The following is a 24,009-nucleotide window of genomic DNA, read 5'->3' on the forward strand; positions in this document are numbered from 1 at the left end:
CAACGGGAATTTATCGTTTTTACCACGAGATGACAAATTCTTACCGTGGGGAATTTTTTTGACGGTACATCATGAACGTTAGAATATCACCCATTCCTACTGAGCACAAGCAAGGGTGATGAGAGAACCCCGTTTCAGCAGAGATCACTGAACCAACCCGCTTATATCCTCACCTGACCACCACCTAGTTTTGCTTCTTGTTTGACATCTTCCTCATCATCTGTCAGATATAAGGAACCTGCACCCTGTCTTTATGGTGTAATTTCCTCTTAAAAAGGCACATGTGTGATATGATATGTGAGGTATAAAATGAATAAGTGAAGTGCTGTAAGAGCAACTCAAAGTCAAAGCTGTTGTATGGGAAACTATTGGACGCAGGTTGGCGTTTTAAAACTTAGAAATATTGGTGACAGAAATAGACTTAGAAAATCGAACAAAGGCATGGAACTCCAAGCAGAAAGCCGACTGTCACTGATCCATCATCTTCAAACTGGCCCAGAAAATCCACGTCATCATCACTACTGCGCCTCTACTGTATACAGAACTTTATTCAAATGCAGGTCCCGAGAGCCTGAACTGAACTGGGTAAAAAGGCGCTCCAGTTTTCTGCCCCGTCAACCTGGAATGATGCGCAGGACTTGAAATTGGTTGAGCTTGTATCCTTGGGTAAATTCAAATCCATTTTAAAAGACAGAGAAATTAGCTCTCTCGGTTCTTGTGACTGCCTCGTTGTGTAAATTTTACTATTGTTTTACTATTGCTTTCCCGGAATGTGTGACTGACTGTCTGTGTTTGTATGTATATGTATTGTTGTATTGTTTTTATGCTGCCATTTTGGCAAGGTCACTCTTGAAAAAGAGGTTTTAATCTCAATGAGTTTTTTTACCTGGTTAAATAAAAGTTATATATATTTGTAACCCAGGTGGAAAATCCAGCTTACTAAGCTGTAAAATAGTTAACTGGGTTAACTAAAGAAACATTTTATTTTTATTAAAATATATTATAAGTTGTTTTATTTTGAGAACATGTACAAAACGATCTACCTCTACAACTAACAAAACCTCATTAGTTGGTTTGATTTATATAAAAAGAGGTGTAATTAGAAGCAACACTAGATGGCAGCACACGTTACATGCAATCCCAACGTCTCAGATGTGACGTCATCGCATGCGCTCACTCTCTTTGACGCGACGTTCCATGAGGACAGAAGCAACCAACAGACGCTGAGAAATATAAACTCATAAAACAGTATTAAACAGTATTAAACTAACAAAACGTTACACCAGCTGTTGTTAGCTGTGTGTTAGTTGAGTCAGGGGGTGAACCCAGCAGCAGTTGGTGAAAGAAAACCACGTTATCCCACTCGGCCAAACCCCCTTGTGAGTGTGTCCAGACGTCGTCGTTGCTAGAGCATTGGATGTGATTCGGTCAGGTTTTTGGATAAGGTTGAAGATCCGGACAAGATGGCGAGCCACCACCCAGGACCAAGACCTGCTTGAGAGCTACAGACGGACTGTCTGTGTATGGTATGAATGTCAGTCACCCGACTGGTGCTGACTAGAACGCGTGATTAGGAGTGCACTCCAACGAACACAAATTGATGATCCTCCTGTACACGGAGCACAGGAGAGGGACCAGACCGCCGTCTGGTTCTGACCGGTCCAAGTGACCAATAACGAACAGTGACTTGACTGACTTTTTTTGAATGAGCAGAGCTCGGAACAGTGATAAGAATCACACAAAGACATTTTTCTTTTCTTTTATTATTTTTGGGGGTTATTTTCATGCCGGCTAATGTACCTATGTCAATTTAATTCATGTGCACTATTTCATCTTGCAATTGCTTTAAAAAACTAAACGAGTGCCCGTTGGTTACTCAACTAAAGCTACTTGTGTCGTCTGATGTGATTGTGTGGTGATTTTACAGTTTTACTAGTCCCATAGTAACAGCCCAAACGAACCTAGAAATCTGAAGCGCCCACCGTCGTACACACTGGTCCGTGGTGAGAGGGCTACATATTCTTAAAGAACTCCCCAACATTACTTTTGTTGAAGATTATTGCTCGGTCAAGGCTCATGGCTGCTGGCTTGTTTGCTAAAAGAAAAGAGTGCCGTTTTGAAAATCCTGTGGACCAGTTAGGACCGGCTCGCTTCTTCTCTGACCAGGAGTCAGGTATTCACAACAGCAAGTAAACCTTTTTACTTGCCTGTCTTACCTGCCTATCCTTTTTTCTTTTTGGTAACCCAAAGCTACATCTCACCCCGTCTTGCCATCAATCTCTTCCTGGCTGATCTCGTTGCAGTAGCTACTGAGGGTGCTGAGCGGTATATTTAAGTCTTTTGCTGTACTCCTTAAAATTCTCTTCAACTGTCTCACTTCCTCTATCATAATCTCAGCTGGGTCTTCTCTCTCATCCTTTCTTATCTTGAAGGTTGCTTGACCCTTTTGAACAAAACAAAATAAAAAGGTTTAAAATGTTTTCAAATGCAAATTATTGTTCAATGATAATAAAAGTAACTGCAACAAACAGAACAATCATGTTACTTCTCTGTAAGAACATGTTGTTTTTCTTTAATCAACCATAATGGAAAAAAGTGTACAAATCTACCCAAACAATATTAGGACACAGCTTTAAACTGGAGGGTTGTTAATATTTTAAACATTGGTCATAAGAGGCTTTCAAAATGTACAGGACTGTCTCAGAAAATTAGAATATTGTGATAAAGTCCTTTATTTTCTGTAATGCAAAAATGTCATACATTCTGGATTCATTACAAATCAACTGAAATATTGCAAGTCTTTTATTATTTTAATATTGCTGATCATGGCTTACAGCTTAAGAAAACTCAAATATGCTCAAAAAATTAAAATATGCTGGGAATCTTAATCTTAAACTGTAAGCCATAATCAGCAATATTACAATAATAAAAGGCTTGCAATATTTCAGTTGATTTGTAATGAATCCAGAATGTATGACATTTTTGTTTTTTTTAATTGCATTACAGAAAATAAAGAACTTTATCACAATATTCTAATTTTCTGAGACAGTCCTGTATATGAAAATAAAGATAACTTATGTCTCCATCAGTTGCACATAATATATTTTTTGTCTCTATCCATGACAGTTCTAGAAAGGATTCGGTGAGAGGGAAACTTTTTACTTTGACACCCGAAAAATGAAAAAGCTGTACTCCCAAAGTGAAAGACCTGCAGTGGTTTTGCAATTACTGGCTGATTTAATCAAGAGGACAGTCCTGGCAGTCCACTTTAGTGGTCTGGATATTAATATTTCAGCCTAGCCTGTGATCCAGCCAGCTCAAGTCTCCCAAATACGGCTGATTCAGACTGGCAGAAATTAAAATACTTTCTATTCGGAGCACTTCAGCCAACTAATCCACTGTTAAGTGATACATATTAGACCATATTTCTGGAAACAGACTCTAAAGTCTCTGCAGTAACGTAGATCCATGCTGCAGAATTGTCTTTTGATCACATTTAACAACTGTTTAATAGCAACAGCTTGTATTAGTAATTACACACTGTGTAGCAATGTTTGCGTGTTTAAACAAACTGTGTCATGGTCTTTTTTTTCTGCTTGATTCCTTCATGTGTTCAGATAGTTTGGGTCAGATTATTTATGATCTGCGATTCTCTATTCCAGTATGGTCATTGTGCTGGTTATTTGGAGATCTATGTTTACTTTTTGAAATCTGGCCTCGCTGTGTTTCTTTAAACTAGTATGAAAGTTGTACTTCCTATTTTATTTTACAGAGCTTCTTTCCCCTCCCTTTTCTTTTGTCATTTCTTATTTATTCTTCTCAATGATTCTATTTGATGTCATTTCTGTGTTTGCTCTCTATCTCGTTCCTTATCTCTGATCACAATATTTTATTACTGGTACTAGGAATGGGCGATATTTTTCTGTTCACGATAAACCGTCCAAAAAATTTGCGGTAAAAACGATAAATTCCCGTTGATGACGTTTTTGTGTAAGGCCGGATTTATGGTTCTGCGTTTAATCAACGCACAACGTACGTGAAGGAAGGAAGGAAGGAAGGAAGGAAGGAAGGAAGGAAGGAAGGAAGGAAGGAAGGAAGGAAGGAAGGAAGGAAGGAAGGAAGGAAGGAAGGAAAGATATGAGCCTGAAAGAAAGAAAGAAAGAAAGAAAGAAAGAAAGAAAGAAAGAAAGAAAGAAAGAAAGAAAGAAAGAAAGAAAGAAAGAAAGAAAGAAAGAAAGAAAGAAAGAAAGAAAGATACATTCCGATTGATGAGGTTTTTGTGTAACAAACATGGCAGATTTGAATCATTACAGTTTTGCAGTACAGGTGGACTCATTTAATTGGTTTTTATTATTCAATTTAATTGTTTAGTAGCATTCAGTATCTTTTAGAGCAGTGATTTGGCTCCAAAGACTGAATGTGGTGATAGATTTATAGTTACAAAGGTGGAGTTGAATTGGTATTTTTTGTATCATAATTTTTATCGTTATCGGGATAAATGCCAGAAATTATCGTGATACATTTTTTAGTCCATACCGCCCATCCCTAACCGGTACTACTTTCCTCACCATGAGCTCCACCCCCCTAATTCATTATTGTAACTTTGGATTGAATTTGCTGTTTATTTTTGAGCTGGCATCCAGAGATGTCCGATCTTTGGGTGTTGCGTTCACAGCCTGACAACAACTGAACTGACAGACATCGGACGCAACCTTGGCAGGTAACACAGGTGAACTCTCTTGGTAGACAACATCCACAAAAACTCCAAGCAAACAGTTCAATATCCCAAGTCAATATTACAGTAACATGTTCGGATCACACGTTCTGTTAATAGAGCACGGTGATCCTCCTGTATCTTACCATTCTGTCAGTCTTTCAGTCGGTGTTGTCTGTAAAGAGGAGATGTTGGGAGTTGATACTCACAACCATTTCAACAATTCAGTATCTGCAGCGATGCTACTTCATGTTAACCAGAGGTGTCAAGTAATGAAGTACAAATACTTCGTTACCTTACTTAAGTAGAAATTTTGGTTATCTATACTTCACTGGAGTAATTATTTTTCAGACAACTTTTTACTTTTACTCCTTACATTTTCACGCAATTATCTGTACTTTTTACTCCTTACATTTTAAAAACAGCCTCGTTACTCTATTTCATTTCGGCCTTTTAAAATAAAACTATCCAGTTAAATTGCTCCATCCGGATAGAGTGAATTTGGTTGTGGTTGTTTCAGATGTTCTTGTCCAGTTTTGTTCTTACATCCGTTCCCTCAGATTCCTGCAACTAAACTTGGATGTACATTCCAATAAAGGTTAGGATAAATGATAACATGCCTCTGAAGTTTGACTTTTTGCACCATTACAATACTTATAGGCAACTAGTCATCATATCTCCTGCTCTCTGAAACACATGTTAATGCTCAATAATACACATATATGGTTCTTTATATTTGCATTATACTAAGATACATTCATTTTCAATGGCTTTTGTCCTTAATGGCTTACATTACTTTTACTTTTATACTTTAAGTAGTTTGAAACCAGTACTTTTATACTTTTACTTGAATTACTTGCTCCCTTTCACTCCTGCAATCGGCAGTTTCGAGCTCAAAATGTGTCTTTACAGCCATGTCATGATGAAACAATAGTTACATACCAGCAGTCCTGGTTTGTCTTCATCTGTGTTATGTGCCTGTAATCTCAGATTCCCTATGACAATACAGAGAAGAAACCGTTTAAACCTTTGACTCCTTGCTCTCCGTTTTACTCCTGCTCACCTAAACATCTCCTCTTCAAAGCATCTGGATCTCAGCATCACTTGGTCAGTTAAAAATCATCCATACGCCACTTTTCTGTGTTCTTGCACGTATAAACAGATTGTGGAACATGCCAATAACGCTTCTCTATTTTCAACCAGTTTTGGTTTGTATTTGGGTTTGATAATAATAATAATAATAATAATCAGTACTTGAGTTGTAAAATAAAATCAGGGGGGATGGTGGATTTTATTATATGGGGACAGATAATTTGTGCTGATTACAAATAATATAATATATTACAAATAATAGCAGTGACCAAAACACCTGCAGAAATACTGCAGGAATGACATAGCAGCAGTTAAATGCAGCCTTCTGTAAGCTTTAAATATCCACTGGGCTTACATCAAATACATCAAAACACAACAATAAAAAACAGTTTTCTGAACTTATCAATATGACTCTGTCCTTCACAGGATAAGTAAAATGGATCACTGCAAAAACTCAAAATCTTAACAAGAATATTTGTCTTATTTCTAGTTAAAATGTCTCATTTTAGTAAATAAATCTCATTACACTTAAAACAAGACTCATCACTGGAAAAAACAACAATTTTCACCTGTTTCAAGTAGATTTTCACTTGAAATTAGTAGAAAAATCTGCCAGTGGAACAAGATTTTTTTGCTTGTAATAAGAAGATAAATCTTGTCCCACTGGCAGATTTTCCTACTTATTTCAAGTGAAAATTTACTTGAAACAGGTGAAAACTGTCAAATAAGTTATTTTTCTGGTGTTATTTTTCTGGTGATGACTCTAAATGTTGAAATAGCAGTAAAACCACATTCATTGATGAAATGACATAAGGGATGGAAAGGGGGGATGGCAGTTTTACAGGGGGGATGATTTGGACTGTTTTTATTTCAGGGGGGATGCCGTCCCCCCTCATCCCCCCTCAACTCCAGTACTGAAAATAATACATTTTATTTATAGGGCGCCTTTCATGGCACTCAAGGTTGCCGTACAACAACAAATACAGTCAATAAATAATTAAAATAGACTCATAAAATATAAACAGACTGCACGTTCCCCACAACGCACCGAAGACAATAACATCTCAAAAAATAACATTTGGACTTAAAGGTTTTGAATATGAAGAGATTGATTTGTGGCTGGAATACCTTACCTTAATGTGCATGCAGATATTTACTTAAAGACTAAACAATAACCCATATGAATATTGTACAGGACTGTCTCAGAAAATTAGAATATTGTGATTTTCTGTAATGCAATTACAAAAACAAAAATGTCATACATTCTGGATTCATTACAAATCAACTGAAATATTGCAAGCCTTTTATTATTTTAATATTGCGGATCATGGTTTACAGCTTAAGAAAACTCAAATATCCTATCTCAAAAAAGTAGAATATTCTGGGAATCTTAATCTTAAACTGCAAGCCATAATCAGCAATATTAAAATAATAAAAGGCTTGCAATATTTCAGTTGATTTGTAATGAATCCAGAATGTATGACATTTTGGTTTTTTTAAAATGCATTACAGAAAATAAAGAACTTTATCACAATATTCTAATTTTCTGAGACAGTCCTGTATAATGATGAGTCAGTCCACTATTGATATTTGACATGATGATATTATCCTTAGAGGTTTATTGTCTCAGGCTTCATATTCCCTGGAGGCAACACAGATCTGACAAGAAATAATGAATGTGATATTAAGATAAAAGAACGCTGACTGTATTTTTGTATGTATTTTACACCTGCCTGTGATGCTACAAGACAACTGGATCTGGATATAAACGTAATAGCATCACTTCTTTAGTCCGCCTCTTCATACACGTCTACATTACCTCTCTCAGACTGCTGAGAAAAGCCTTGCAGGGGAATAAAGTCCTCTGTAGAGAAACCACTCCAGTATCGATTACGCACCATTACAGTAATGCAAGTGTATAATCAATAGTTTCCACAGACATCTTTATTCTGCTGAAAGTGCTGCCTTCAGCAGAGAGCGGTGGTAAAAACGTGTTACACGGGGATCTGGATTCAGATCTGCAAATCTGTGGAAAAGTAAAAACTCTGACACCAGCAAGGCTTTAATAAGATACTTGACTGTTTATTAAATGTACAGAAATACTGTTCAAAATCCACACAAGAATGTGCTGGAGAAAAGAAAAAATATCTTCAATTCAAATGTAAACAAAATGGTTTCATCCATCATACAGTGTCTATAAAGCCGATGCCTCGGGAACTGTTTTACTGATTTTGTAAACAGCGTTTAAGTAAGTGATCCACACCTTTGTAAACATTAGAAATAAATAGATGGGAATCTCTGAATCGCAGTGGACGAGTAAAGCAGCAGAGGATTGGTTTTCACTACCTTTTAGACTGTGCAGTACAGTTTATTCATGAAGTGCTATTGAGGAATTGAGGATTGTGACTTTCATATCAGATACCGTACAGATCTGCAAAAATTACAGTGACTGGAAGGAAAGAAAACATCACAGAACGACAGAGAGCATACTTCAGAAACATTTCACGGAATAATCTGTCAAAAAATGATGTTCATGGTTGAGTTTTATTCTGTTTTGTTTTTTTTTTTTTTTTAAATCGGAGAATGACTCGCAATCACTTTAGCTATAAATCAAGACAACACAATAGTTAAAGCATTAAAGACAATCAGTTCAAAACATCTCGGATCATTCAGGATGATTTTTTTTTCTGTTCAACCTTTTATCTACAGAAATACAAACCTGATATCAAATGCAACCAAATTACAATAATTTATGAAATTTACCAAAAACTTCTCATATGCAGCGTCACAGCACAGGCCGACTCACACAATTTGCCCTTGACATGTGCTTATCTAACCGCGAGACTGGTTTTCACCGGGAAGCTTGATCAACTACCACACTGTAGGAACATCAGTTGCCTTTGTAAACATTCAACTCCTTATCAACATTGGACCTCAGTTATCCCACCACAAGTTACTTCATTACAGACAAGAAAACTTTCACCGACCAGTTTGATTAGAATAAGATTTGTTTGAAAGTTGTTCGTTTGGTCAGGATTAGGAATGGGTGATATTTTACCGTTCACGATATACCGTCAAAAAAATTCCCCACTGTAAGAATTTATCATCTCGCGGTAAAAATGATAAATTCCCGTTGATGATGTTTTTGTGTAAAGCTGATTTATGGTTCTGTGTTAAATCCACGCACAACGTACGTGAAGGAAGGAAGGAAGGAAGGAAGGAAGGAAGGAAGGAAGGAAGGAAGGAAGGAAGGAAGGAAGGGAAGAAGGAAGGAAGGAAGGAAGGAAGGAAGGAAGGAAGGAAGGGAAGAAGGAAGAAGAGAGCAGGAGGAAAGAAGGAAAGAAGGGAAAAAAGAAGGAAGGAAGGAAGGAAGGAAGGAAGGAAGGAAGGAAGGAAGGAAGGAAGGAAGGAAAGGAGAAAACAAGGAAAGGAGGAAGGAAGGGAGAAAAGAGGAAGGGAAGAAGGAAGAAGAGAGCAGGAGGAAAGAAGGAAAGAAGGGAAAAAAGAAGGAAGGAAGGAAGGAAGGAAGGAAGGGAGAAAACAAGGAAAGGAGGAAGGAAGAAGAGAGCAGGAGGAAAGAAGGAAGGAAGGGAAAAAAGAAGGAAGGAAGGAAGGAAGGAAGGAAGGAAGGAAGGAAGGAAGGAAGGAAGGGAGAAAACAAGGAAGGAAGGGAGAAAAGAGGAAGGGAAGAAGGAAGAAGAGAGCAGGAGGAAAGAAGGAAGGAAGGGAAAAAGGAAGGAAATGAGCCTGAAAGAAAGAAAGAAAGAAAGAAAGAAAGAAAGAAAGAAAGAAAGAAAGAAAGAAAAGAAAGAAAGAAAGAAGGATAAATTCCCGTTGATGATGTTTTTGTGTAACAAACATGGCGGATCTGAGAGCGAGATAGATTTATAGCTGAAAAGATGGAGTTGAATTGGTATTTTTTTTAATCGCCATTTTTATCGTTATCGGGATAAATGCCAGAAATTATCGTGATACATTTTTTAGTCCATACCGCCCATCCCTAGTCAGGATTCAAGAATCCAGACAGCGATTTATCCAGCTCTGCGTGAACAGGATCTGGCGCTGCTTACGTACGATTCCAAGTCCCCAAAAAAGTTGGAACGTTGCGTAAAATGTAAATAATGGTGAAATTCAATGATCTAGAACAGTGGTCCTCAACCTTTTTTCAGTGATGTACCCCCTGTGAAATATTTTTTTCAGCCAAGTACCCCCTAACCAGCGCAAAGCACTTTTGGTTGTAAAAAAAGACCTAAAACAGAGCACTGTGCCATCAGTAACTGATTTATTAAACATAAAAATATTGCTGCTACGCTTCAACCACGACTCCATCGTTGGTCCAAGTGATTGACAGGTGAAGCCAGGTGATTGACAGGTTAGGTGGAACCATCCTGGTGTGGGGGAAACTCTGCGGTTTTAGGATAATAAGTTGAATAGCTACTCCTGAAGATAAGATTAATTTTATGAATTTAGACTTATATTTTCCTCAATTATTTATGAAATATTTATTTTTAAAGGATTTTTGCATGGATGCTACTTTTTAAATATATGTATATTTTAAAATCTCACGTACCCCCATTTGAGAACCACTGATCTAGAAATATCATGATTTTATACACTGAGAGTGAAACATTTAACCATTTAATAGTAAATATGATCTCATTTTGAACTTTGAGGCAGCAACAGGGTTTTAAAAAGTTGCAACGTGAACAGCAAAAGGCTAAATAAACAAGCGGTACTAACAGGAAACACCTGGGGGAACATCTTGAAACGCATTGATCTGATTGGTGGCCACAGTGGTGTGGTGGTTAACGCCACGGCCTCACAGTCTGTGTGGTATCGGCATGTTCTCTCCTTGCGTGGGTTTTCCTCCCGCATGTCCAAGAAACATCCTTGTTCAATTATAACACACTTTGGACAAAAGCTGCTGCTATCACCTATTACGTAAACATTTTTTTTTTTAAAGTATAAGAAGTAAAGACACGGAGAGGTTTGTCATTCTATGAAAATTATTGTGAAAAACTTCTATCCACTTCTATCTTCCTCATCATAAAAGTATGTGTATATGATGTGAAAGTATATGACTCTGAATGTCTCACCATCTTCAGGTCATAGTATCATCAAAAGAAAAAACAAAAGAGCTAATCTAGGGGAATCTCTGTCCACATGGGACGGTGCTGAAATACTGGAGCCCCATGGTCTTGTAATGACGGTCACTAAATGGGATCAGTAGTTCCAGAAATTAATGCTAAGGTCATCACTTTCAGAGACCCCCACTTGTGGAATTCACTCAATAAATCTCTTAAATCATCACCATCCTTGCCAATATTCAAAAAACATTTAAATAACTTTCTTATTGTTTCATCTTTGTAGTGTTCATTATTTGATCTGAGTTACATTTTCTTTTTTTTTTGTTTTTTTTTACTCCCCCGTGTGTAGCTTTTGTTTTGTTTTTTATTCATATATGGAAAGGATTCTATATAAGCCACCAGGCTTCTTGCTTTCCTTGCATATTATTTCATTGTTTTTTCATTTTTTGTTCAATTTGTCTTATATTGCTAAATTAATAAAATAAACTAAACTAAACTAATCACAGTCTGCCGTCTCCCCCAGGAGTTTTGGTGCTGAACTGACCCGCCTGCGGTCCAGACATTCATCATTATTGAAGAATGGGACAACAATCCTCCTCAAAAACTCCTGGAACCGCTGTGTTGTTGCACTGCTGTTTAAAGAAAAGCAGATGCTACACTTTTTGAGATGAATTGCTGCTACAAAATCAAAATGAATGAATACTTTCCATCAAATGGTAAAATGTTTCACCTTCAAATTTGGATCTTTTCTATGTTCTGCCTAATTTCTAGTAAATACATTATAGATTTAAGAGGTTTGAAAGTCATTATATTCTGTTTTATTCCCAGTTTACGCAGCATCCCAACTTGTTTGTAATCATTTATACTTGAAACTTGATTGGGGCTTTATTCCCTTGTCACATAGGCCAATGAGAAGGAAACAGCAGTTCCTCGCTATGAGTGTTCATTTCTGCTTGTACATGTGCAATAAAAGCCAACATAACAGCTGACAGCATTTGGACATTCTGAGATCAAGTGGATCAATCATTCATAAAAATGACTAAATCCCTACAATCGATTGTGTGTTTTTGAAATGAAAACCTCGCAGTAGCGCTGGGCGATATGTCGAGATTTTAATATATATCGATATATTTTCAAACGCGATATGGTACGAGACAATATCGTTTATATCGATACAGCTTTTTTTAATGATTTTGATATAGCTTATTTTGTGACAAATTGACTTGAATGTTTCATTTGAGATTTGCACGAATGTTTTATTTGCAAAACTGTCAACCTCAGTGGAAAAGTCTGCCTGTTACTGTCTACATTGTATTAATTGCACAGTGTATTTTAATTTAATTGTTATGCAGGAAAGGGATATTTGTTTTATTTTATTCAAGAAGCATTTTTATTCTATATATGCAGGCAGTTTATTTTTATTTCATTTGTTTTATACATTTTGATATTGTGCAGACAAGGTACCTGTGTGACATTTGGCACGAGGCTTTGTATTAAAACTGACTGTTTTTTTAAGGGTTTGCCTCAGAAAAAATGAAGCTAACAGAGATGCTATGCTATAATGCTTTGGAGGAAACCCCAATTATGGCACGGAAAAAAATATAGATATATATCGAGTATCGCCATTCAGCTAGAAAATATCGAGATATGACTTTTGGTCCATATCGCCCAGCCCTACCTTGCAGTCTTCCTGACAACCTGAAACTAAATTCAACTGGACATGTCGAGCGGTAAAAAAAAACCAACCAAATCCCCTTTGGAAACAATAACAGGTGCTACGCAATGTCATGTCATAGTTTCTTCATCAACTGGAAGAACGCATAGCCATGGCAACCAGCTACACTATTCGCTGGCATGTTAAGAGTCCTTCATCTATGTTTATGTTATATACTTTGCTCTGTATTGTACGGCTGAACTTTTTTAAGTGATGATGCAAAGATCTGAGCTGCACGTAAAATCCAATCAGAAACTATATCCATGTAAACTTTCAGAAATGTAGAAAAGAAATGGAAAAAGACAAGATGTTCAATGAAAGAATGTAGAATAATGTGCGTTGTGTCGTTACCACACGTTTTACGTCACTCTAACCACTGGTTATGCCAATTTATGTAGGTAAACTTCCAAAAGTTTTATTTGGGTGAAGTAGGTTTAATGAGAACACATGTGCTATGCCAGGTATCACTGCTAAAAGATACAGTGCAGCTGATAAGAGAGGCCCAATGTTGGTCATTCGCTTTTAAGTGTTTTGAGCAATACTAAACGAGCTGGAGAATATGTACACAGTGAAGGTGAAAGCTGGTCTGGAGGCAGAAAAAAAGTCGCTCCCCAATCCTACAGACTTCCTTAACGCCACCTGTCTCTTACTTGCACACGGTTTCTCGCTCGCAGCTACTTCCCATCCTTGTCCTCTAAACGGCCGGGAGTAAAAATGTAGTCCAAGGCTTGTCTCTCAGCAGCGGCGACGTTGGGGTGCCACAGGTCCACCATGAAGACCACCCTGGGCCCGTCTTCTGGGCTGCCTGCACACCCAGCAGGGAAGCAGAAACGTTAAGCACTCTGAGACGAAAATGTTTCCTTAACTATTAAAAGTATTCCACATTTTCAGGTCAATCATTCATAGGGGTGTAACAATATATTGTGCCACGGAATTTCGCGATACAAAAACGTCACGATACGTGTCGTGGAGGTGACTAACTGTATCGCGATATTGGATTATTAATATTAATAGCCTATATTGTGTTGACTAGTAACGACCGCACCTCGACCCGCGGACCAAAATCTTCCTCCGCTCAGAAGAAACTAGTACCGTTTTGGTCCCGATCACGGGACTCTTGGGGGGTTTTGAGCTCTGAACTTTTACTTATGTAAGTCTGGTGTAGAGTTAAGCCTTACCTTATTAAATTAAACCTTTTTGGGGTTGTGAGGAGGATAAACACGGGGACTTCTGCTGAGTTCCAGTGTACTTTAATGTCCCTCAACAGTGTAGGAGTTTAGAACATCAACACAGCACCTAGTGCCGTACTGTGGCGTATCACTCCGCCCAATCTAAAACAGACTAATCACTACAGATAAACTGACTAGTGTCATTATAGTCCCTGATTTACATCAGAATATAAAGAATATATTTATAAAATAATCAACCCTGAATTACCAAAATAACCTTCTTACAAAAATAAATCTCCTCTTATAAGGTGAGCATGAATTAATCTTTTTTATGATGTAAAATTGTATGTATTTATTTACTTTTATTTATTTAATTAATTTTAGTTGTTACATTTCTGGAAAAGAAAAAAGTCAGATCATACAAGAGAGAAACTATTCAGTTTGTGGCAAAATATTTGTACTTGTATGAAACTGAAGATGCATAATGCAAACCTGACATTTACTTTTAGTTCAGTTTGTGGAAAATGGTTGGCCTGGCTTTCTCTTTAAAACTTAAACAGTTATAAAGCATTACAAACTGTAACAATAGGGCAAACGCACAGCATTGTTTTGTATTTTGTGTCTTTCAAATAAAAGACAATTTTTTCCAGTCATATGTTCCTCATTCAAGGTTGTTAAAAAAATACTGCTATAATATCGTATCGTTATTGTAATCTCAATATCGTGTATCGTACCGTATCGTGAGATTAGTGTATCTTTACACCCCTAATCATTCATGGAATAAATAAGGGCAACCATGCAAAAAAATATTCCGTCTTAATCCAGTCTTACCCTCATGGAAAGCCCTGTGGAGGAAGGAGTCGTCAAAGAGGAGACAGCTGCCCTCAGACCAGCACTGTGGCTCTCCACCAACAACCAGCTCACAGGACGGAGGCACTCTGAGACCTGGAAGAGGAAAATGAGGACGTCATTCCATGTGGCCCTGCAGGTCCCTGAGAGGATCTGCATGCATCACATCCACACGTCTAACACCGTGTCATAACTGCATGTGACGCGAGCGAGCGTCAGCGACAAAAACAATTCCATTGCTTTATTTTCTATTGGACTGTCCTAACTGGCCGCGAGCGACGCAGCGCGGCGTGCCGTTTTGAGCTGAACATTTGTCGGACGCCCTGCTTCTATTTTCTTCCTGTCGCTCGCGTTGAAAGCCGGTTGAAAGCGCTGTAGGAAACAGTCATTTCAATACAAGAACCTCAATAAAGTGGCAGCTGCTGGAGGGAGATCGCCAGGGAGCTGGAAGGTTCAGGCAAGATAATAAGATATAATAATAAGATAATATATAATAATAGGATAATATTTCTTTCTGCCACTTTATTGAGGTTTTTGTAGTGAAATGAGGAGGAATCATAGAGATAACTTCTCATTTCAACTAACTGGATCAGCCGTTCCTCATCCATGACTGTTTCCTACAACGCTTTCAATGCGAGCGACAGGATGAAAATAGAAGAACATTTAAATATCACAATATCAAGCTTGTTTTCTGTTTAGAAACTACAAACGTAGGAAGATTATAAGTACTCACCCATCTTTTACTTGTCTATTTACTCTTTTAGGAGTTATTTTAGGAGTTTCTTTCAGGAGCGTACAGGCGGGTAGTGCGGTGAATAAAGGCTGATTTATGGTTCCGCGTTACACCAACGCAGACCTACGGCGTACGGTCTGCGTTGGTGTAACGCGGAACCATAAATCAGCCTTTTAAAAAGTGAATTTCAGCTGTCAATCTAAATAACGTGGGGGCCCATAACGCTTTCAGTGTGGACAGAGAGCGTCCGATGCCACGCAGTGCGACGCGATAGTTGGACGCTCGCGTACAGTTAGGACAGACTGTTACAGCATCCTGTATCCTTACAGTACGCTGATTTAAGGAATCCCCCCAAATGTCTCGACAACGATCATAAATACATTCAGAGCACAGATGGAAACAGAACCAAAGCTCAGGTGCAGAGGAAACAACAGTTTAAGCACATGGTACATTTCAGCCGTCAGCCTTCATGACTCCGGAGTATTAAAGGACTTTGGTGTAACGCTACGGAGCCTGATTCACCACGGCACTCCCTCGCTCTGATTCTTATTAGGGATGGGCGGTATGGACTAAAAAATGTATCACGATAATTTCTGGCATTTATCCCGATAACGATAAAAATGACGATAAAAAAAATACCAATTCAACTCCACCTTTTTAACTATAAATATATCACCACATTCAGTTGGAGCCAAATCACTGCTCTAAAAGATACTAAATACTAAACTACACCAATTAAATAGAATGAATAAAAACCAATTAAATGAGTCAGGCTCCTTTCTTTCTTTCTTTCTTTCTTTCTTTCTTTCTTTCTTTCTTTCTTTCTTTCTTTCTTTCTTTCTTTCTTTCTTTCTTTCTTTCTTTCTTTCTTGCTCATTTCTTTCTTTCTTTCTTTCAGGCTCATTTCTTTCTATTTCTTTCTTTCTTTCTTTCTTTCTTTCTTTCTTTCTTTCTTTCAGGCTCATTTCTTTCTTTCTTTCTTTCTTTCTTTCTTTCTTTCTTTCTTTCTTTCTTTCTTTCTTGCTCATTTCTTTCTCTTTCTTTCTTTCTTTCTTTCTTTCTTTCTTTCTTTCTTTCTTTCTTTCTTTCTTTCTTTCTTTCAGGCTCATTTCTTTCTTTCTTTCTTTCTTTCTTTCTTTCTTTCTTTCAGGCTCATTTCTTTCTTTCTTTCTTTCTTTCTTTCTTTCTTTCTTTCTTTCTTTCTTTCTTTCTTTCTTTCTTTCTTTCAGGCTCATATCTTTCTTTCTTTCTTTCTTTCTTTCTTTCTTGCTCATTTCTTTCTTTCTTTCTTGCTCATTTCTTTCTTTCTTTCTTTCAGGCTCATTTCTTTCTTTCTTTCTTTCTTTCTTTCTTTCTTTCTTTCTTTCTTTCTTTCTTTCTTTCTTTCTTTCTTTCTTTCTTTCTTTCTTTCAGGCTCATTTCTTTCTTTCTTTCTTTCTTTCTTTCTTTCTTTCTTTCTTTCTTTCTTTCTTTCTTTCTTTCTTTCTTTCTTTCTTTCTTTCTTTCTTTCTTTCTTTCTTTCTTTCTTTCTTTCTTTCTTTCTTTCAGGCTCATATCTTTCTTTCTTTCTTTCTTTCTTTCTTTCTTGCTCATTTCTTTCTTTCTTTCTTTCAGGCTCATTTCTTTCTTTCTTTCTTTCTTTCTTTCTTTCTTTCTTTCTTTCTTTCTTTCTTTCTTTCTTTCTTTCTTTCTTTCTTTCTTTCTTTCTTTCTTTCTTTCTTTCTTTCTGGCTCATATCTTTCTTTCTTTCTTTCTTTCTTTCTTTCTTTCTTTCTTTCTTTCTTTCTTTCTTTCTTTCTTTCTTTCTTTCTTTCTGGCTCATTTCTTTCTTTCTTTCTTTCTATCGTTTTTACCGTGAGATGACAAATTCTTACCGTGGGGAATTTTTTGGACGGTATATCGTGAACGGTAAAATATCGCCCATTCCTAATTCTTATTATGCTTTTTGTAAAATGCTAAAGCTGCTGAGTTGAGTTAAACACACACTTAGCTTCATCAGCTTCAGTTCACTGATCTCTCTTACCCAGGTGGCAGCGCAGCCTGACATTTGTTGGCCCGTAATGCTCCGTAATGAGAGCTCCAGGCGTCAGCACAGAGAAGCAGGCGTTTCCAAAAACGTTGTTGGCAATGAAGGTGCGCAGTTGGCCCAGAACCCTCCAGGCCCGCGGGCACCTCCTGACATTCAGCACCAGCGGGGAGCCTTGGTTGACCAGATAGTAGGTCCACCACTGCCCGCGGGGCGTGCTGTTGGCCTTCCACCCGGGCGGGAGGGAGGAGCCGCTGCGGGCCGGAGGCTGGTGGTAGATGCTCTCGAACTCGGCCAGGAGGGCGGGGAAGCTCTGCTCCAGCAGCTCCACGTCGTGTCTCTGCACCTCCCGGGAGAAGAAGGGGGCTGAGGGCAGGTCGGGGAGGAAGAACACCTCCGGGCGCTGGATCGTCGGCCGGCTGTTGAGGTACCGGCCCTGGTCGCGGACCCCTTTGTGCACCCGGCCCATGCCGGACCAGGTGTAGCGCTTGGCGTATTCCTGCAGGCTGTGATAGAGCCGCTGGTTCAGGCTCTCGCCGGCGCTGGTGCAGCGGAAGCATTCGGACGACTGGCAGAAAGCGAAGCCGTTCTGCTCCTCCAGCATCGACCCCTGCTTGCCTTTCCCCCGGCCCCGGCAGTCTGAGCTCATGAATCCCCCCACCACGCCCCCGATCCGCCCGGGCCCGGCTAGGTAGCGTCCACGCAGCGGGCTGGGGCCGTGCTCTCGGCCCACTCTGTAACAGTACCACATGAACAGCAGCAGCACGCACATGCCGATGGTGCAGGCACAGATCTCACACTCCCTCACAGACTGCATCCCTCCTGCCAGCATCTCCCTCACGCTCTCCAGCGACCACTCCATCCTGGCACGCTTTGTTTTTGGGACTGCTGAATCTGATAGGAATGTAAAATGCTGATGAGGGATCCGTTAATGCGTCTTCTCTTGATTCTGATCGAAAGGGGCATTAAATGCAGCACGGGGCCTGGCGGAGTCCAATATCAAGCGGCTCTTACGGCCTCCTCTGATGTACACAGTCTGCTGATTTGATCTGACACTGCCGCTCTTCGACCCTAACATCTCAGCACTCTGCAACAAGGCAACAAGGCAAGGTTGCTCCTCGCATGGTGTGTGGCGGTGCGGTAGAAGAAGTGCTCCGTCCTCACTCGCTCTCTCACACGAATGCAGGGAGACAACACGCCTTAGGCTCGTCTGCTTCCTGAAAAACAAAGGCAGAAGGAGAGAAAAGATGAAAAGGTGAGACAAAAGATGTTCAGCTGGCATTTAGGAGATGCTGAGACTGATGCCCCGAGACTGTGCACTCTTTGTTTTTTATGCTAAATGTGGATGATGCATATGCACAGGGTTTTGAGAAGCCGCAAGAGGGCCCCTAACCTACAAGGTCAGCCTCCATATGCAGTATATGTATATATATATTATATATTAGTGATGCACCGATTGTTCGGTAACCGAAATTGTTCGGCCGAAAATGGCAAAAAAAACACTTTCGGTGTTCGGTGGAATAAGTGGGAAAAAAAACTAACAATTAATAACGGCGTTGTAAAATAAGGGAATAGACTGACCGCTCCCGTACCGGTTGCACCACAAACATAAATCGTTGGCCAACCAAAAAGTAACCACATAAGAATTTTACCTAACATTCACCAAGAGGTGGAACCAAAACAACATAATGCTGGGAAATTAAAAAATGTTCAGTTTTTTATGTTCAATAAATATTTTCTACCTTGTAATTTTGTAAAAGATTTTTTTCTCATGCCTAAATCAAATTTATTTGATTTATGCAATGGTGAAAAAATTGGCAAAATAAATAAAAAACTGCAAGGAACCATGTTCGGTATTGTTCGGTATTCGGCCAAGTGTTTATTATTATTTTCGGTTTCGGCCACAAATTTTCATTTCGGTGCATCACTACTATATATATATATATATATATATATATATATATATATATATTTGAGGCAGCAACATTTATATATGATAATAAGAGCCATTTGTCTATTTAATGTTTGCAACTATTTAAACCTGGGTTCAGTGAGCGAAACAACCAAAGTCAAATTCCCTGTCTGGCATGTTCATACTTGGCCAATAAAGCTTATTCTATTCTATTTTATGAAGAAATTACCTGTTTTAGCCATCCATTTAGGTCCATTTAGGTACATAATCCCACCTCTGAAATATTGCAGCTATGGTTTAAAAATGTGGATTTTCGTTCTTTTTAAGTTTATGCAGTCAGAATTTCTGATTTTTCTCTAGCAAGTTTATAGATCAGAAATTCTGAGATTTTTTACCACAAACAACTGTATAAAATCAAAATGTCTGTGTGCCGTCCCCCCCACATAAAGAATCTTGAATCGGACCCCGAAAAAGCCGGAGACGTCCCTGTATGCCATGCTTGGGAGGATTTCTGCATCATGCACCACATGTCACAGCAGCCTGCTGGGACTCACCCACACACTGTGGACTTGACAATGACACACTCCCCTGTGCTGCACTGCTAGAAGTATGAGTCACATTTCTACATTTAACACAAATCTCTCCCCCTTATGCTGTTGAGCCCCGGCTCAGTGAGTTATGTAAACGTAAACAGTGTTCAAGTCCACCCACATTTACAAGTGGCATTCACAGGATTGCTCGGAGGGAGCTGCGTAGATGCATCCCTAGGTGGGGATGGAGGGAAAGGGGGGGTATGTAGTATTGTGCTCAGTGTAGAAAGAAGACTGGACTGTATGAGGGTGTTATTATATAATGCCAATGGACCAGCAGCCATGTTGAGCCACATTTCGTAATAACGATGCATTTTGTAATAAACGTCCAAAATGTAATAACTTTTTCATTTCATTTTGTAATAAAGCTGCATTTTGTAATAAACTGCCCCATTTTGTAATACATTTTGTTATTGCATTTTGAGAAGATTATTATAAAATGCACTTGCAACTTTTTTATTTTCTAGGAAATGTAATAACATGGTGCATTATGTAATAATACCTATTATTGTTGTTTGTTTAACAATGAATTTATACAAGAATGACTATTGTTGTTTTTTATGCAATTTCCCTTAGAGCTTTGTAGCCCAATAAATCTATGTATAAAACTCCAAATATAACTTTAGTTGCCTATTTGAAGTTAGGAATTATATAGGCCAATAACAAACAAATAAACTATGCTTTAGAATTGTTATTACATAATACACCATGTTATTACATTTTAGAGAATAAAAAAGTTGCAAGTGCATTTTGTAATAATCTTCTCAAAAGGTAATAACTTATTACATAATGCGGCAAAATGCATTACAAAAATGCGTTGGGGTTAGTTTATTACAAAATGAAATTACAAAGTTATTACATTTTGGACGTTTATTACAAAATGCACCGTTATAACCAGTACTGGAGTTGAGGGGGGATGAAGGGGGATGGCATCCCCCCCTGAAATAAAAACGGTCCAAATCACCCCCCCTGTAAAACTGCCATCCCCCCCTTTCCATCCCTTATGTCATTTCATCAATGAATGTGGTTTTACTGCTATTTCAACATTTAGAGTCATCACCAGAAAAATAACTTATTTGACAATTTTCACCTGTTTCAAGTAAATTTTCACTTGAAATAAGTAGGAAAATCTGCCAGTGGGACAAGATTTATCTTCTTATTACAAGCAAAAAAATCTTGTTCCACTGATTTTCCTACTTATTTCAAGTGAAAATCTACTTGAAACAGGTGAAAATTGTTGTTTTTTCCAGTGATGAGTCTTGTTTTAAGTGTAATGAGATTTTTTTTACTAAAATGAGACATTTTAACTAGAAATAAGACAAATATTCTTGTTAAGATTTTGAGTTTTTGCAGTGATCCATTTTACTTATCCTGTGAAGGACAGAGTCATATTGATAAGTTCAGAAAACTGTTTTTTATTGTTGTGTTTTGATGTATTTGATGTAAGCCCAGTGGATATTTAAAGCTTACAGAAGGCTGCATTTAACTGCTGCTATGTCATTCCTGCAGTATTTCTGCAGGTGTTTTGGTCAGTGCTATTATTTGTAATATATTATATTATTTGTAATCAGCACAAATTATCTGTCCCCATATGATAAAATCCACCATCCCCCCTGATTTTTTTTTTACAACTCGAGTACTGGTTATAACAAAATGCGGCTCAACAAGCCACAAAAGTGAAGAGACAGTGCAATGCGTCAACTACTGTGATCAGAAAGTGATCACCAAAAATGGTCCTGTAATCCTGCAAGAACAGATCCTCCCCTACATGCTGCCTGAAGGCTGATTTATGGTTCCGCGTTACACCGACGCAAAGCCTACGGCGTAGGGTACGCGGCGACGCGCACCGTACGGCATACTTCTGCGTCGATTTAACGCAGAACCATAATTCAGGTTTAACAGCGTGAAGACGCCCCCACATCCCCCCTCCACAACACACACACACATACACACCCACACACACACACACACACGCTCCTATGAGGACAGACCATCAAATCCAGAAGCGATGGAAAACACACACCCAGTTTTTGTCCCTCCAGCTGGTCCATTGTTTGGAGCAGAGGTGCTGCGTTCAGGGCCAGGCGGACAGGTGAACGCACCACTGCAGTGCCCGGGCTGCGCGCACCTCCCTCGCCAACATCCCAGGAAAAAACAGCTCCAGCTGCCACGAAATAAAGTGGGGACAGGGAGTGTCTCCGCCGTATAATAGCAGGAAAAAGGGAAAGAAAAAAGAAAAAAGAAAAAAAAAAGCCTGTCCTACCGACGGGGTTGACTCCCTGTGTCCGTGCGCGACGGCAGCGTCGGACAGGCTTTCCGAAAATGTTGATGTAAATACTGACGCCTCACAGAGAAGCCAGACAACATGCAGCACTAAAAGGAAAATGAAAGTGTTTCTGGTTTCACCTTTCAGAATAAAGCTGTGGCTGTGAAAACCACATGAGGTCAGCAAAAAAAGAAAAAAAAAAAGAAAGAACATTTATTTTATTTTTGTGGTGGTAGACTTGCTTGGAAAATATTTGATTTTTGATGTGATTTATTTTATTTTTGTACATGTAAAAAAAAAAAAACAACACTTCATGAGAAGTTTAAGAAAACAAAACAACAAAACAAAGAATTTAATCCTTTAAAACTTGCTATCTTGATTTACATGTGCCAAAAAAGGAGTAGGAAGAAGTTTAAACTTATTTAGTCCTACCCCCATTGACTGATCATTTAACCTGTATTTATAAATATTCACACACTGTACTCACACTGCTAAATAACAATATTATTATTATCATTATTATTATTATTATTATTATTATTATTATTATTATATACTGTTATTATACTCACACACATACTTATACATGCATACATACATACACATAGTTGAATATTTGTACACACATGCCCATATAAATATTTATATAAATATACTTATTTACACAATACTGTGTCTGCATACATACACATATAATTTGCTGCCCATTTCTGTACATAAATATACACAAATCTACCCATTCTATCAATATAGACCAAAGTAAAGTAAAGGAAACACTTCGACTGTACAAGAGTAACTGTTGTGATGTCAGCCAAAGGTAGGTTTGCAACTGTCCTTTGTGCTTTTTATTTTTTATTTTTTAATTATTTTACCTCTTTTCTTATCATTTTTTTCATTTATTTGTTATTTAAGCGTACTCTTAAATGAAATACTTTCTGAAAACCGCGAATGAGATGTGTACCTGCGGTTCTCTACTGCCCTTAGTTTTCAGCAACGTGTGCGTTTTATTATTTTACCTTCTTTTCTCATAATTTTATTTCATTTTATTTGTTATTTTCTGTCTAATTATGTCTTGCCACTTTTAATGTGGATGTAAAGCACTTTGAATTACCTTGTGTTGAATTGTGCTATATAAATAAACTTGCCTTGCCTTGAAAAATTGAATCACCCCGTATTTATAAACTAAAGTATTGAGCTGAAAGGGACGCACTTTGTCCTGTATTACTGTAAGAGTCAAAAAATAGTCATGAAATGCCAATGGAAAATGGTATTAAGCTGTTGAGTTCACAAGTTATTTTTTTCTGTTTTACTCCAAATGTAGCGTACAGTCATGGCCTTTGAGGCACAAATATGTTCACAAGTTTTCTACAGACTTTCTGTTTACACTTTTGTTATTGCACTAAAAATGTTCACTATTACAGAATGGATGTTCTGCTTTCTTTCTATTGTTTTTTTATCAATTTATACAATTTTAAGTTAAGCAGGACGTTGCTTGGTTATTGGTGCAGTTGTTAGATTAGATTACATTAGATTATCCTTTATTCCTCCCTCATTGGGGAAATTCACTTTGTGCAGCAGCAGTACACACAACACACACATGCAGCGAAAGGGTAAAAAAGGTAAAAAATATATAATTACAAAATATAAACAGTATATACAAAGGATATTGTGCAGGCCCATCGGGCTAATTGTGGGTTCCATTGGACTTCTTGCAAATAATGAATTGCCGTGGTTCTTGGCTCCTTCTCCTTATTCATGTTGGAGGAACTGCAGAGCTGCTGACAAACGTTTGCGGCAGGAGGTCCTGATTGATTTAATTGATTTTTGATCAGTTTATCCCCTGACAGAATGTTGCTT

At 38.2% G+C, this 24,009-nt stretch overlaps 1 protein-coding gene across 3 annotated transcripts; it reads right to left on the reverse strand.

Annotated features, from left to right (window-relative positions):
- Positions 1-13,068: 13,068 nt before the first annotated feature.
- Positions 13,069-22,191, reverse strand: asphd2 (aspartate beta-hydroxylase domain containing 2). Of its 3 annotated transcripts, none has more exons than XM_061729820.1 (4): positions 22,150-22,191; positions 17,382-18,601; positions 14,608-14,721; positions 13,069-13,412 (listed from the first exon to the last, which is right to left on the reverse strand). In XM_061729820.1, exons 2-4 carry the CDS (start codon positions 18,244-18,246, stop codon positions 13,282-13,284), a joined length of 1,110 nt encoding a protein of 369 aa, XP_061585804.1. In that variant the 5' UTR covers positions 18,247-18,601; positions 22,150-22,191; the 3' UTR covers positions 13,069-13,281. The 3 variants fall into 3 exon arrangements, with proteins under 3 accessions (XP_061585804.1, XP_061585802.1, XP_061585803.1); XM_061729818.1 differs by lacking the exon at positions 22,150-22,191 and adding an exon at positions 21,910-22,142; XM_061729819.1 differs by lacking the exon at positions 22,150-22,191 and adding an exon at positions 21,878-22,142.
- Between the last annotated feature and the right edge of the window lie 1,818 nt (positions 22,192-24,009).

Source organism: Cololabis saira, chromosome 9 (assembly GCF_033807715.1).
Source record: "Cololabis saira isolate AMF1-May2022 chromosome 9, fColSai1.1, whole genome shotgun sequence".
In the NCBI taxonomy this organism is placed as follows: Eukaryota; Metazoa; Chordata; class Actinopteri; order Beloniformes; family Belonidae; genus Cololabis; species Cololabis saira.

Excerpts from the sequence above, each read along its gene's own strand:
- asphd2 (XM_061729820.1), bottom strand. The coding sequence starts at position 18,246 with ATGGAGTGGTCGCTGGAGAGCGTGAGGGAGATGCTGGCAGGAGGGATG. Across the intron at positions 14,722-17,381 it reads CAGGCTGCGCTGCCACCTGG|GTCTCAGAGTGCCTCCGTCC; the intron begins GTAAGAGAGATC and ends TTCCTCTTCCAG. Across the intron at positions 13,413-14,607 it reads CCACAGGGCTTTCCATGAGG|GCAGCCCAGAAGACGGGCCC; the intron begins GTAAGACTGGAT and ends CTGGGTGTGCAG.